Source organism: Mytilus edulis, chromosome 1 (genome assembly GCF_963676685.1).
Source record: "Mytilus edulis chromosome 1, xbMytEdul2.2, whole genome shotgun sequence".
NCBI classification, from domain to species: domain Eukaryota; kingdom Metazoa; phylum Mollusca; class Bivalvia; order Mytilida; family Mytilidae; genus Mytilus; species Mytilus edulis.
In genome coordinates this window covers 3,394,395-3,409,515 of record NC_092344.1, presented here as the reverse complement: position 1 = coordinate 3,409,515, position 15,121 = coordinate 3,394,395, and the positions used below count along the sequence as shown (strand labels likewise).

Genomic DNA, 15,121 nt, shown 5'->3' with positions numbered 1-15,121 from the left:
CATACTCACTATTATTTAAGTCATACTAGATACAGATGATTTCTCAACAAAACTTTTCATACTCACTATTGTTTAAGTCATACTAGATACAGATGATTTCTCAACAAAACTTTTCATACTCACTATTGTTTAAGTCATACTAGATACAGATGATTTCTCAACAAAACTTTTCATACTCACTATTGTTTAAGTCATACTAGATACAGATGATTTCTCAACAAAACTTTTCATACTCACTATTGTTTAAGTCATACTAGATACAGATGATTTCTCAACAAAACTTTTCATACTCACTATTGTTTAAGTCATACTAGATACAGATGATTTCTCAACAAAACTTTTCATACTCACTATTGTTTAAGTCATACTAGATACAGATGATTTCTCAACAAAACTTTTCATACTCACTATTGTTTAAGTCATACTAGATACAGATGATTTCTCAACAAAACTTTTCATACTCACTATTGTTTAAGTCATACTAGATACAGATGATTTCTCAACAAATCTTTTCATACTCACTATTGTTTAAGTCATACTAGATACAGATGATTTCTCAACAAAACTTTTCATACTCACTATTGTTTAAGTCATACTAGATACAGATGATTTCTCAACAAAACTTTTCATACTCACTATTGTTTAAGTCATACTAGATACAGATGATTTCTCAACAAAACTTTTCATACTCACTATTGTTTAAGTCATACTAGATACAGATGATTTCTCAACAAAACTTTTCATACTCACTATTGTTTAAGTCATACTAGATACAGATGATTTCTCAACAAAACTTTTCATACTCACTATTGTTTAAGTCATACTAGATACAGATGATTTCTCAACAAATCTTTTCATACTCACTATTGTTTAAGTCATACTAGATACAGATGATTTCTCAACAAATCTTTTCATACTCACTATTGTTTAAGTCATACTAGATACAGATGATTTCTCAACAAAACTTTTCATACTCACTATTGTTTAAGTCATACTAGATACAGATGATTTCTCAACAAAACTTTTCATACTCACTATTGTTTAAGTCATACTAGATACAGATGATTTCTCAACAAAACTGTTCATACTCACTATTGTTTAAGTCATACTAGATACAGATGATTTCTCAACAAAACTGTTCATACTCACTATTGTTTAAGTCATACTAGATACAGATGATTTCTCAACAAAACTTTTCATACTCACTATTGTTTAAGTCATACTAGATACAGATGATTTCTCAACAAAACTTTTCATACTCACTATTGTTTAAGTCATACTAGATACAGATGATTTCTCAACAAAACTTTTCATACTCACTATTGTTTAAGTCATACTAGATACAGATGATTTCTCAACAAAACTTTTCATACTCACTATTGTTTAAGTCATACTAGATACAGATGATTTCTCAACAAATCCTTTCATACTCACTATTGTTTATTAGTCATACTAGATACAGATGATTTCTCAACAAATCTTTTCATACTCACTATTGTTTAAGTCATACTAGATACAGATGATTTCTCAACAAAACTTTTCATACTCACTATTGTTTAAGTCATACTAGATACAGATGATTTCTCAACAAAACTTTTCATACTCACTATTGTTTAAGTCATACTAGATACAGATGATTTCTCAACAAAACTGTTCATACTCACTATTGTTTAAGTCATACTAGATACAGATGATTTCTCAACAAAACTTTTCATACTCACTATTGTTTAAGTCATACTAGATACAGATGATTTCTCAACAAAACTTTTCATACTCACTATTGTTTAAGTCATACTAGATACAGATGATTTCTCAACAAAACTTTTCATACTCACTATTGTTTAAGTCATACTAGATACAGATGATTTCTCAACAAAACTTTTCATACTCACTATTGTTTAAGTCATACTAGATACAGATGATTTCTCAACAAATCTTTTCATACTCACTATTGTTTAAGTCATACTAGATACAGATGATTTCTCAACAAAACTTTTCATACTCACTATTGTTTAAGTCATACTAGATACAGATGATTTCTCAACAAAACTTTTCATACTCACTATTGTTTAAAGGGAAACTTCGCAAAAAAATCAAAAATTGATATTATGTTCATTCTGTATAAAAATGTTCAAATTCATAGATATTAAAGTTTTATTCCGCTAGATAAGCGATCACCATCGATTTTAAATTTAGAGTATCAATTCTCCGAGATCCGCCATCTTGTCTTCTTTCCCGATGAATAAAAACGATATGTCTATAAACCACAAAGAAACAAAACTACAGTAACCGATGTAGTCGTAATTGCGTGTCGATATCTTGTCAATCGTACGGTTGTTTAATACGACTAACTAACTTGATACGGAAAATATTCTTACTTTTTTTAAATTACCATGGTCTGTTGTTTTTAAACTGTTGATATTGGAATTAGGTGAAAAGTCAAAGTTGAAATCATAAATAAGTGTTCCGTGAAAATTGTTTTCGAAAATCTAATTTGTTCATAATTCTTTAAAGTAATAAACTTTTTTCAAATATATTTTGATCTTCCCTTATCTGATCACCAGCATGGCTAAAGGTATTACTTCCAAAGGTATTGTGAGGGGTGTGAGGTGACACGTCCAGGTATTCAAGCGATTTCCTGTCGGGCTTGCAAGTTCATGCATCGTTTCACTTCTGCAGGTATTGATCAGTGTACACGGCTGATAACTTATAACTTATAACTTTCCATTTTGAACTATCAGATGTATAATATACAACTCTGTCTTACTTGTCATTACTAAACTCATACGCTTGTTTATAAATAACATTTCTGGTGTAAAGAATATAATTCATAATATATAAATAATACCCAAAAAATAAGATTTGATGAAATTAAAATCTATTTAAATATTTTTTCCAAGGGTGAATTTGGGAAAATGTAATATATAGTCATTGTCAATAGTGAAGGACAGATTGGAACAGACCAGAAATATTGATTTAAAAAAATGTACGCACTTGCCGACGATTCGTTTATACGACTGGATATAAAGTTACGGAACTATAGCGCAATTTAAAATATATACGTGTATACATTGAACATAAGAAAAAAACATATATTTTGAATAAATAGGGGTAAAAGTGTTGTAAATAGACTAGCCAACGTATGCCAACAGTATGTAATCATCGAATGTCGATAGACTACAGTTGTATACCAAAAGAAGAAGAGAACCAATTTGATTTAAATACAGGTCGATGTATAACTTTTGCTTTGGTTCATTGAAGCTGTGGACCTAGGAAAATCACAGATTTATATTTCAATAAGATTGTTCTCAAACAAAGGAAGGAATTCGTCATCACAATTGTTATATATGCCACTGGACGAACACTAATTATCCCCAGGGGATGTGAATATTTTGCTGGGAAACTTTTGAGTATCAAAGTTTCAAATTAATTTCGGGATTTATTTTCTTTCTTGGTATTCAATAACCGAAAAAAGAATAAATTACTTGTTCGCTAAATAGGGATATTCTTGTCAGATAAAAGAATTTTAGTTATATTTAAAAAATAGGGAAATATGACATTAAATTGGTTCTGTCTTTTTTTAAACATCGTTAAAACGATGTGTGTCTAAGGTGAACGCCACAAGAACCCTGTAATACTAGTACGAGAGTATAGCATGTAAACATTCCTTCTCAATAATATGGTTGTATTGGAAAACTGTTCATACAGATTGACAACTCATTGTCCGATATGCATGTAATATTTGCCACATGACGCCCATAGTTCTTTCTACCATCATCACCTTATTCCTTGATATTGCTGTAAACATCGATGGTTCACACCCAAACAAAATGGGAGTAATGAACCTTCAGAGCTTCTCCGTGTTATACACTTGTGAAATATATAGACGAAATTTCTGTATTGAAATGAATCTACATCTCACAAACAGGATTTTCAAATAACGATTTTGAGTAATCACCTTACAAACCAATATAAACGTATGGCAAGATATAACCATGAAGGAATTTAGTTTTTGTCAGAACTCATCACTATATCATAAACGTATACGTATATATATGCATACAGTTTCAAATATCAAGAACAAGCGTTCGATGTCGATAGTCTGTTCTCTAACTGTTCAGAGTTAGACATGTCACTTGTTCATTCTTGGAAGCCTTCATATTCCCCGTCTAACGATGGGAACTCTTTCTGATTGTGTTGACTATAAATGCTTGTATGGTAATTCTGTCGTTTATCTGTACAAGCGGTTGCATTTCCTCTCCTTTCCCAACAAACAAACGAACGAAACGCAACTAGTCTGATTTCTCTGGAGCTCATCCTCAATGGCTCTTATACGTCAGGAAACTTACATGTATACTAATAATGATTGTTTCATGAACAACGATGTATGAACGAACTATTATAAATTCGTCAATATCTGTAATGCATGACTAAAGTATAACTTTTATTACAACTACTGTATTACTTATTTGGATTAATGACGGCTATCATGTTCAACATTGCACAACTATTATCATAGAATTTAAAAAAAAATCCTCAAAAATCCTCAAAAGATATAATGCCTTAGCTTAGATAATTAGTATTCTTTTCACAAAAAGTTCGTGTAAATGATTGCCAAATGAATTTAATTATGTAAGAATAAAATGTTAAAAAGAAACTAAAAAAAAATTATGCATGTTGTATGTTGTATTTTTTTGTCAATTAAAAACTTTAAAATTGCAATAGTTTTATTAGCATTTAAACACAGCCAGATTTGAATACAAGTTAAGAAATTCCGGTAAAGTCAATGATATCAAACAGATGTACAATGGTATATCAAATTGGGTAATATTGCATTTAGTTTTTATTAAAGATTAAAACTACTATTTTTTGCTTCATATTTGAATCTTTACGCCAATTGCCGCTAAGAAAGTAATCAAAAATTGTTTCCTTTTATTTTTATACACTTTCGGAATTACGAATCTGAATTTTATTTTCAATTAATTTACACAATTTAATTATTGTATCTTTATTCTCATCGTGTATTTAATCTTAGTGTATTAACATCATGACAGCATATACTCTAATCCTTTCTATTTATCCTTTCCAAATAACAACATTTATACCTGTGTACGCTTGAACTCACACCTGCGGCTAAATAGCTACAAGGTAAACGAATTGACCTCAAGCCGAGAAATATACAGTGACCTTTACAAAATAATATACACACTCTGCTCACACATTAGTTGCATTGAAATGATTATCAAAACAATAACAGCAAATAGAACTGAAATATTTTCAGTTCAATATCAGTAAAAATGTTCAATAAATATTTTATGAAAAAAATCTCAACAATAATTAATTAAATTTATTCAAAAACATTTACTAGAGATAATTTTATAGGAGTTTAATTCAATCAATACAAAACGGTATATATATGCATATTCACTTTCGTTCATTCTTATATTGTGGTTTATAACTTCGACCATTCGTCAGCTGTGCGCTTTTAATTACGTATATTGTCGATAAGCTATAAGAGTTAAACAGATTTTATTTTTTCCCAGAATTCAATAAATCGGGCTAATACGTCACGACCCACTCGAGAATTCAACCAAAAAAGTAACAAATACTTGATTTTCTCCGTTATTAGAAGGAATATAAATTTAAAACTTTGCAAATGTGTTTTTTATGTTAAGATGAACATAATTAGATGATAAGTAAAAAATCGCGGAATTTCCCTTTAAGTCATACTAGATACAGATGATTTCTCAACAAATCTTTTCATACTCACTATTGTTTAAGTCATACTAGATACAGATGATTTCTCAACAAATCTTTTCATTTCATTCTAGAAGGGAACAATGTTTTTGTTTTCTTATAGGCCTTGAATAGATCTACAAACAACTATAATGTTTTTTCATTAAATCCAATTGTTAATATATATTATATCATGATTTATTGAGTGTGAAATATACTTTATGCATTTAGAACATATTTTGCCCATACACTTATAAGAAATATCAATCATTTGAAATTTGCCATATAAGGAAAAAAACCATAACCTTTAAGAGTTCATTTTTGTGTCAGTTTTTAACTATAATATTTTAACTCACATCATTTGTCTTAGATTAGCTATCCCAAAACTGTTAATAAATAATCATTGTCATATGTCGGTATGTTCTTCAGATGGTCATATGTTTTCCACTCTTTAATTAGGGGAATGTCTCTTTGACACATTCCCCATTTCCATTCTCAATTTTATGTGATATTTGAACATAAGTACTTCAACATTTCAAATCTCCACAGATAAATTTTAAAGGTAACTCATCATTTTTTAGATTTGTTTATATTTTAAAAAAAAATCATATCAAGGCCACAAGGCCAAATTATTACTCCAATATGAAAACCAAAATGATGTCTACCCAGGATAACAAAAAATGTTCATCTGTCAGTCAATGTGAATTTGAATATGAACTAAACATTAATGATTAAAAAGATTTTGAGCCTTGAAAGGCAATCTCAATGTTTTTAAGAGCTGTAAAACATAAGCTCAGTTTAGTGTAATCAAGACTCAAAAGCAAACTCATTGTTGATGACCCTTTAAAAGCTAGCTCAGCATTTACCATCCTTAAAATTCAACCTCAGAGTGTTAAACCCTAAATCAAGAAGTTAAGTGTTTCATAGCCCAAAAAGCAAGCTCGGTGATTCCAAATCTTTAAAGGCAAGTTTAATGTTTCTGAGCCTTTAACAGAAAGCTCTATTTCTGAACCAGTAAGGTCAAGATGAAGGGAACAATATAGCAATTTTAGAAACAAGTTGTGTCCTTAATAATGAATGTCGAAATTGATTACAGAAGAAAAAAAATGAGAATATTTCTTAATTCTATTTACCCTTACTTGTGTTTCTAGACACATATATTGCTGTATGTAGTAATTTGATTTGTGAGTGACAGTACATTCAATACTTCCTCCATTTTGTTTCAAGTAAACAAAGTCAACTAGAATTAAAAGCATGCAGTATAATAATAAACTGCTGAAGGAATTTATTAAGAATAAAATTCTTTGTTTGAAATGAGTATGTAATTTATTTCCCATGTAAGATGAAACAACAGTGTGAAGAGGAAAAACAAAGATTTGGATTACTTCCACCAATATATTACTATATGCCTACTGCAAATCCTGATACTGATTACACATATAATGATGATAATGAGGAATACTCTCTGCCACCAGAGGGCACCACAGAACCATGTCTTACCCCAATTACAGAGGTCGACTCATGCTTCAGCAATGACCTTGAATAGTGATGGTATTGAAAAAAATCATACGTAAACTCACCGCTTTAAATAAGACATCACTTCCCATACATAGGGGCATGAACAAATATAAAGAGTCACAATTTGTCCTTGTTAAAACGTAGTTTGTTAATGCAGCTTGCATGTTTCACAGCTTATGTAATTTAAAAGAAGTAATAATAGTATAGGGTTATTGCATGAATATTGGGGAATATTGTCCCGAGTAGAATTTTATATCGCATGAGCTTGCGAATGCAATATATGTTCTACGAGGGACAATATTCCCCAATATTCATGCAATAACCCTTTTATTGTATAGCAATATAATATTTGAAAGAAAAATTGGTTTAAACTAATATTTTGACGTTGATGACGTCATGAATTTTGAAGATTTATAGCACAAGTGCAATATTCCACGCTAACTTTTGGTTACTTTCTGTGGGAAATATTATATTTCTATACAATAATATGAGTTATAAAGTAAATATTTAAAATTAGATTGGTTTGTTTAGAAGATTTAAAATGAGCATGCAAATATGATATATATAACAATACACAAGTATTGTTGAATAATAATTACTTCAAGGGTAGATAACTCATAGGAATGGAAGCAATGGTGGTATACATTGTATATAGATAAATAATTTCTGTATTGAAAAAGTTTGCCTTTCTTCAGATAACAAGGACAAGACCACACACAAGACAGAACCTTGGTTTGTCTCGCAATACAACCTGCCTTTAGTTCAGGTCATTAGTACAGGTCCATTAGATGTACATGCACAGTTCAATGTATTCTCCATCAGCCAGATATGATTATATTTTACTGCTATTGTTTTTATTTTGCTTGTTCTATTTCTCAGAAGCATGATATGTACTGCTATACTTTATAACTGTTAGTATTTATCTATATCTTTATGATATGAATAAGGGGGGAATGTAGTTAATGTTATATTAGACTCTGATGATGTCCCTTGGCCCCCTTCATTTTTCAGCTTTTTGTTTTTTTCCCCCCAATGAATTAAAATGTCAATATATTATAACCATAAAAATAACTTTTCACTATCACACATCCCATTTATTAACCTTCCAGATGAACATTATGTTTTTTTATCAAGACGTCTTTTAGAGATTTTTTACATTTTTATATTTTTTTTAAAATAAGTTTTGTTTCTATAATATATTAAGTCAAATAAAATGATTGTTTTCTTTATCAGATTTTTGTAGCATTTTTATGCAATAGCAAAGTTGTAAAAGAGATTATTTAACATTTTGTTAATTATGCTTATTTTACTTGCTTAACTAAAAGATAACATTCTTTCATACTTCTTGAACTTATGTTTGAACGTTTGGATGAAGTTAACTCTTTGGAGAATAACATTATGTTCATATCATTTCATTATCAAGATCATGTCAAGAGCCACACGACAAGGTACTCGAAAGGGTAAAAAGACTCCTGCAAACCATCCACCTCCTCCAGGGAGTCTAATGAAACGGGAAAAATCTATCCTCGGCTCCGAGTGGACATCTGTATATAAACATAGTCGAGCTGAATCTATTGCAAACTGGAGTCGAACCTCTAAACCAACAAGAGAGCATTCACTTATCTCTGAATACATTGGAATCACAAAACCAAAACGAGAAAAATCCAAACTTTTCCCTCCAATTTAATCAGGTGACCTATATGTCAGCATGGAGTTAATTAATTCACCAATCACATACCTTTAACAAATAACTTACAAATATTGAGAGTCACGTATGGAGTTTGGTTTTGTCACATCCCAATAAAATCTTGTTACCTCCCCTGAAAACTTTAATTTAAATTGAATTTAGTGTGTATTATAAGATTGTTCCTGAAAAAATGGACTGTTTAACACTTTGAAAACAGAGTTAGCTTTTATGAATTCCCTTGTAAAAGCATGTAACCCATAATGGAAACACTGTTGTAGTTTGAGAACAGACAACTAGGCTGCAAAATAACATAAAAGGGGTAAAAAATCTACGGCCAAATTCTGAGCATGCACTTGATTATTGTCTACATCTTAATTTAAATTCTAGTTAAACAATTTTTTCAGAAAATCCATGTCTATTGTCACCTAAATCTCACTTATTTGTCAAAAACACTGAACCTTTTGTTCAGTAAAACACTGCACAGAATAAATAATTCTTCATTTCAGAGTAAACAATTATGAATCTTTGCTAATCATAGCATGTGAAAGACTGTTGCTGATTATTTATACTGATATATACCGGTATATATAGTTGCTTCATATATTGCTATTATATTTGATATTAACATACAGACATCTGTATGTCATGGAAATCCATCAAATAAAATTAGAATATATAAAGAAGTTTTATTGTAGATTTTTTGCTGCTTAGATATGTATTTAAAATATTTTAGAGATTATTACCATCTCAAGTACTATTGGTCAATTGTATATTTAAAAAAAAAAAAAGTATATGTTTTCTTTGGTTCAATGCACAATAGGTATAAAAAGCTTCTAGCCAATGTATAGTAGCGCAAATTCAGAAACAGTCAAACCTGATGTTCTGAATGCTTTGCATGTTTATGCATGATGTGCATGAAAAATATACAATCAATTTTGCTTCATGAATATTTATTATTAAAACCACACTGAAAAATGTCTTCTGAAATTTTAAATATAAATCCTAAGATCTATTTTTAAGTGTTTTCTAATGAAGGAAAATATATGAATTTTTAGAAGTAAAATATAACAGGTATCAGAAATTTTTATGTTACCCTTTTGTATAAAGCTATATGGATCAAAATCAATTTTTTTTTATAGTTTTCAGAAAACTCACCACATATGGTAGAAAATGTGTTGAAAAGTTTCATACTCAACTGAAATGATTTTAAAATATCTTATGCATAAAATTAAAGCATTTCTTTTTCTGACCTTTGATCTTTTAACCAAATGTGTATTGAATTAGGATTTATAACCTAATATTATATGTTAAATTGTATTTTGACAGGTTGGTCCAGTAAATCCTCACGGCGCTGACCAAAGAACTTACTCTCATCCTGTACCTAGAAATGTTTACCAACCAAGGAGAATGTTTTCTCCAGAAAACTATGCCAACCAAAGCTCGACAGCATAAAATAAATGTGTTCAAATAAATGTGTGACGTGAAAATCTGTTTGTTTAAGCATTAAACAATAGTTTTATAAAAATGAATCATGGATTTCAAATTTTATAGCATTATACATGAACAAAGAAGTAATTGTATGAAACTAATTAAGCTGTAAATTATCTCCCTTGTTTGGTTCTTTTCTATTTTAATGGGAGATAACTCTTAATTTTTATTTGTCCTGTAAACTTAAAATCAAGTTTTTGCAAATTACTGTAAGTCAATTAAATTATGAATGATAAATGTGCAAACTGAAGAAAAAAAATTTGGCTATTAATATTTTTATTGTAAAGTTTGAGTAGTTTCAGAATTTAAATCGGCTACATTTTGGATATCTTTATTGAAAAAATAAGCATAATTCTTTTTAGATATTGACTATGTCTATATTAATTAGTGCTTTATAACATGCATAGAAGGAGTAATTGAGACAAAGACTGTGATAAATTATTTGTTTAAATTCCATCCTTTTTATCATGTGATTTGTTTTTAATGTATACATGTTTTCTTGATAATTTCTTCTACACATAATTTGTTTACACTACAGGGTACTTGGTGACTTTAAAGGCAATTATTTTAATTGTTTAAATTTAACAATAAGGTGAATATTTAATTGATTTTGCTATGATTATAAATACCCATAAGTATTGCTGCTTTACTGCTACAGTCAGTTTGGTATTAGATGGAATATGTACTTTTAAGTAAATGTTTTTTAGTCCTTTTTTTTTACGTCTTGGGAGTTGGTAGAAACTGAATAACAAAATGAAATGTCAAATTTTTCAAGACAGCTTGTCTTTAAAGTTTTCGTTTGATTGTGATCATAGTTTCAACATCCTTAGTCAGTTAATTTAAATAAAAATAAAATTTCAATGATCAGACATTTTTTGTGAAAAAAATGAAAGCTTAACAACTATGTAGTTATTTTTTTAATTGGCAATATCTTTTATTGTTACAGTATATGATAATGTCAATGTTCTCTGACCTATATAGCAGACAATGAATGACCTTTCATTCAATGTTTTTGTCCATATCTTTGAGTTGTATCTTTGCTTTGAGAATACTTGATGAAAACAAGAGCATGTCCATCAACTGCATTGACATTTGACAGATGATTGACATATCATAATTTTCCCCCTCTGATATGATTAAAGATATTCAGATAAACTGATGTTAATGAAAAAGCACACCAACAACACACGTATACAGAAAACCCACATATTAAGAGGTCATGATATGGTTTGCAAAAATAGATAAGTGTCCATACTGCCTTGCAAGTCCTAAATTTTCTCCAGTCTAAAGAAGTTATGAATGAATTTATTGTCTACCTCTTTAGAAACCGTTTAGATAAAATTAACAAAAATACAACCTATTTATGTTAGATTATTGTAAATAGTTAGCCATAGAACTTAACATTTGTTAGGATAGGATTTGGGTTTACAGGTTTTCATGTCCTTATGGGTAAAATGTACATGTAGTTTAAAGATAAAGTATCTTAAGGATTAATTGTAATTATGTTTTAATAATTTACTAACATCACATTTAACATGAAGTCACAGTAAATTTAATACCAACTTTAATCCTAATACAGTACTAAAGTTGTATCTAACTAACCTATTTTGTTCAGTTAAATGTGCAATTAGCATGTACAAATCTCATATATACACCAAAAAATGTCCACCAACCAAATGGAAATTCCATGAAACCTAGTTTTGGAAAATTAGGTTAAATAGAGAGCTATAAAAATGTAAAAAAAAATATTTATAATTTTAAGAAATTGGAGGTAAGAGAGAAGAATCACATTTAATAAGTTCATGTAATTGATATAGAATTTAATTGATAAATGCAGTTATAACATTGGATACTTTTTCAGAAATAAATATACAATGTAACAAAAATGAAAGCTTGACAGAATAAGAATTAAGTTTACTTTCTTGTATAAAAGTGTTATTTGGTGTCATTTTATCCTGTCATTTTTTAAGAGAAATTCTAGTGTGGACCATTTGTTTTTGGATATAGAATACTAGTAACAAATATTGTTTGACCACACCCTCAATTTTAGTTGCCCTTTCAGAAGTTTTATAATGGTAACAATTGCTTTAGATAATATTCAATGTTATAGGATGATTCACTATGTTTGTTTTTTTAAATTAAAAACAGAGAGTCATTGACTTTATAAATTCTGACAAGTTTTATTCAACACAGTTTGTGATACAATTTAAATCTAGCATTTGACACACTTTAGTCCATGTATTCTTTTCAGTTTAATTTCGATATATATTCGTGATGTTCAGGAGATTAGCTTCATTTTCTCTTATTAAGAAAAAAACAGTTGGCTTATATCTCCCCTGTGACATATTTATTACTTGATATATAAGGTCGTTAGCACAGGTTGAGTTTTTATAGCATAATTATTCAGCTTTCTGTGTTATCCTAATATCTGGATTGTAACAAGTGTGTAAATAGTTTTTGTAAGCATCATTACATGTTATACTAGGCAATGGGTTTTTTAAGCCTTGGATGTGATATTAGAATGTGTTGTATTCATGATGACTTTTTTCCCTAAACTTTTGCTCAGCTAGTGAATATTTGTATTTGATGGATACATATAGATACACAACTTTTATTTTTACAATACTGTGTATACACAACTTTTATTTTTACAATACTGTGTATTAACTATTAATGGTGGGGTACCAAACTTCTTGAATAGTGTGGGAAGAGTTAGACTACAAAAAAGTTTCAATTTTCAACAAATCAATTTTCTATAGGCTTTCACAAATCCATAAATTCAAATACATGGATCCATGAATACTCAATTTTACCTTAATCCATGAAAATTGCGAGGGTACAAGCTATATTCAATCACCTGATGAACTTCTGTAAGTAACGATAGACAATAGTAACAATAGATAAGTGAGCGAGGGTACAAGCTATAGTCAATCACCTGATGAACTTCTGTAAGTAACGATCGACAGTAGTAACATTAGATAAATTAGCGAGGGTACAAGCTATATTCAATCACCTGATGAACTTCTGAAAGTAACGATAGACAATAGTAACATTAGATAAGTGAGCGAGGGTACAAGCTATAGTCAATCACCTGATGAACTTCTGTAAGTAACGATAGACAATAGTAACATTAGATAAATTAGCGAGGGTACAAGCTATATTCAATCACCTGATGAACTTCTGTAAGTAACGATAGACAATAGTAACATTAGATAAGTGAGCGAGGGTACAAGCTATAGTCAATCACCTGATGAACTTCTGTAAGTAACGATAGACAGTAGTAACATTAGATAAGTGAGCGAGGGTACAAGCTATATTCAATCACCTGATGAACTTCTGAAAGTAAATGTATGTTGCTTGTATAAATATTAAATTATCCAGACCAAGCTGCTGCTGAAAGCAATCTTGTGGTTTAATATATCCTAACTATTAAGTGGAGGCTATAGCTATACTGCGTCCACTTTGTCTGTTTGTTTGTCCAGTTAATATTTCCGTCACACTTTTTGTACTACTAAACAGATTGATTAAATTTGGTCTTTGGCTTGACTGTGATGAGTTGTAATGTGTGAGCACCTTTTGGGATCTGGGGGACACAAACTTGAATTATTAGTTGGGGTTTGTCAGGTAAGACAACAGGTACTATCTTGTTGTATACATATTTTACTGGATAGACACAACATTAATTAACTTAAGGTTAAAGCATTTTCTCCTGGCCTAAAAAACAGAAATTCATCATAACTCAAATGAGTTTTATTCCTGACCACTATGAAACCGAAAATTGACAATCTGAGACAGTTTTAACAGTATGTATTGAATATGAATACATTTCATATTGTTTTTTTATTTGCCTACATAATGTGTTATATTTTGGACCAAATACTTTATGAATGGTCTATATTATTTTTGTTTGTTAATGATATTTTTACATATGTTAGTTTATAGTATGCGAGTCAACCTTTGTTTATAACAAAATATGATCTGTATTATTATTTGTATGAGTACACTACAATAAAATATCTTCACTAGATTAATTAGTTTTATTTGGCCTTCTAAAGTCTTATAACATGATACTATATAGAAAAGGTCAAGCTGTTTCACCATCAGACACATGATGTTTGTTGTTTTGAATTATAAAGGACAATGAAAAATGTTTATGGAAATATTTTTTTTTTTAACAATTTTAACAAAATGTCCATGAGTTGACTGACCTTACATTTATTTCTTGTTGATATTAAAAAAACAACTGTTCAGTAAAACTGATTTAAGCATTAATGAAGTTGTAGCACTTAAGCTTTGAGAAAGCCCAAATCTCATTTTTAAGCTCACCATGCCCACAGGGCCAAGTGAGCTTTTCTCATCACTTGGCGTATGTGCATGGTCTGTTGTCCCTCGTCTGTTGTCGCTAACTTTTACAAAAATTCTTCTTCTCTGAAACTACTCTGCCCAAGTTAACCAAACTTGGCCACAATTATCATTGGGATATCTAGTTTAAAAAATGTTTCTGATGACCTGGCCCACCAACCAAGATGGCTGCCATGGCTAAAAATAAAACATAGGGGTAAAATGTAGATTTTGGCTTATATCTCTGAAACCAAAGTATTCAGAGCAAATCTGACAATGAATAAATTTATACTGCAATCAGCTATTTTACTATACAGATAAAGCTATAAGTATAAACGTTAGCTTTATACG

At 29.7% G+C, this 15,121-nt stretch overlaps 1 protein-coding gene across 18 annotated transcripts in view; it reads left to right on the top strand.

Moving 5' to 3' along the window:
* LOC139521926 (myosin heavy chain, clone 203-like) overlaps nucleotides 1-13,261 on the top strand; it is a 39,750-nt gene extending 26,489 nt beyond the window's left edge. For 5 of the 18 annotated variants that reach the window (XM_071315748.1, XM_071315766.1, XM_071315737.1 and 2 more), the window contains 2 exons: nucleotides 8,678-8,945; nucleotides 10,268-10,428. In XM_071315748.1, the coding sequence (XP_071171849.1) occupies nucleotides 8,678-8,941 (264 nt within the window). In that variant the 3' untranslated portion in view covers nucleotides 8,942-8,945; nucleotides 10,268-10,428. Of the gene's footprint in view, nucleotides 1-7,078; nucleotides 7,288-7,949; nucleotides 8,021-8,677; nucleotides 8,946-10,267 lie in introns of all 18 variants that reach the window. The other 13 variants (XM_071315797.1, XM_071315796.1, XM_071315789.1 and 10 more) reach the window with 5 other exon arrangements.
* The last annotated feature ends 1,860 nt before the right edge of the window (nucleotides 13,262-15,121 follow it).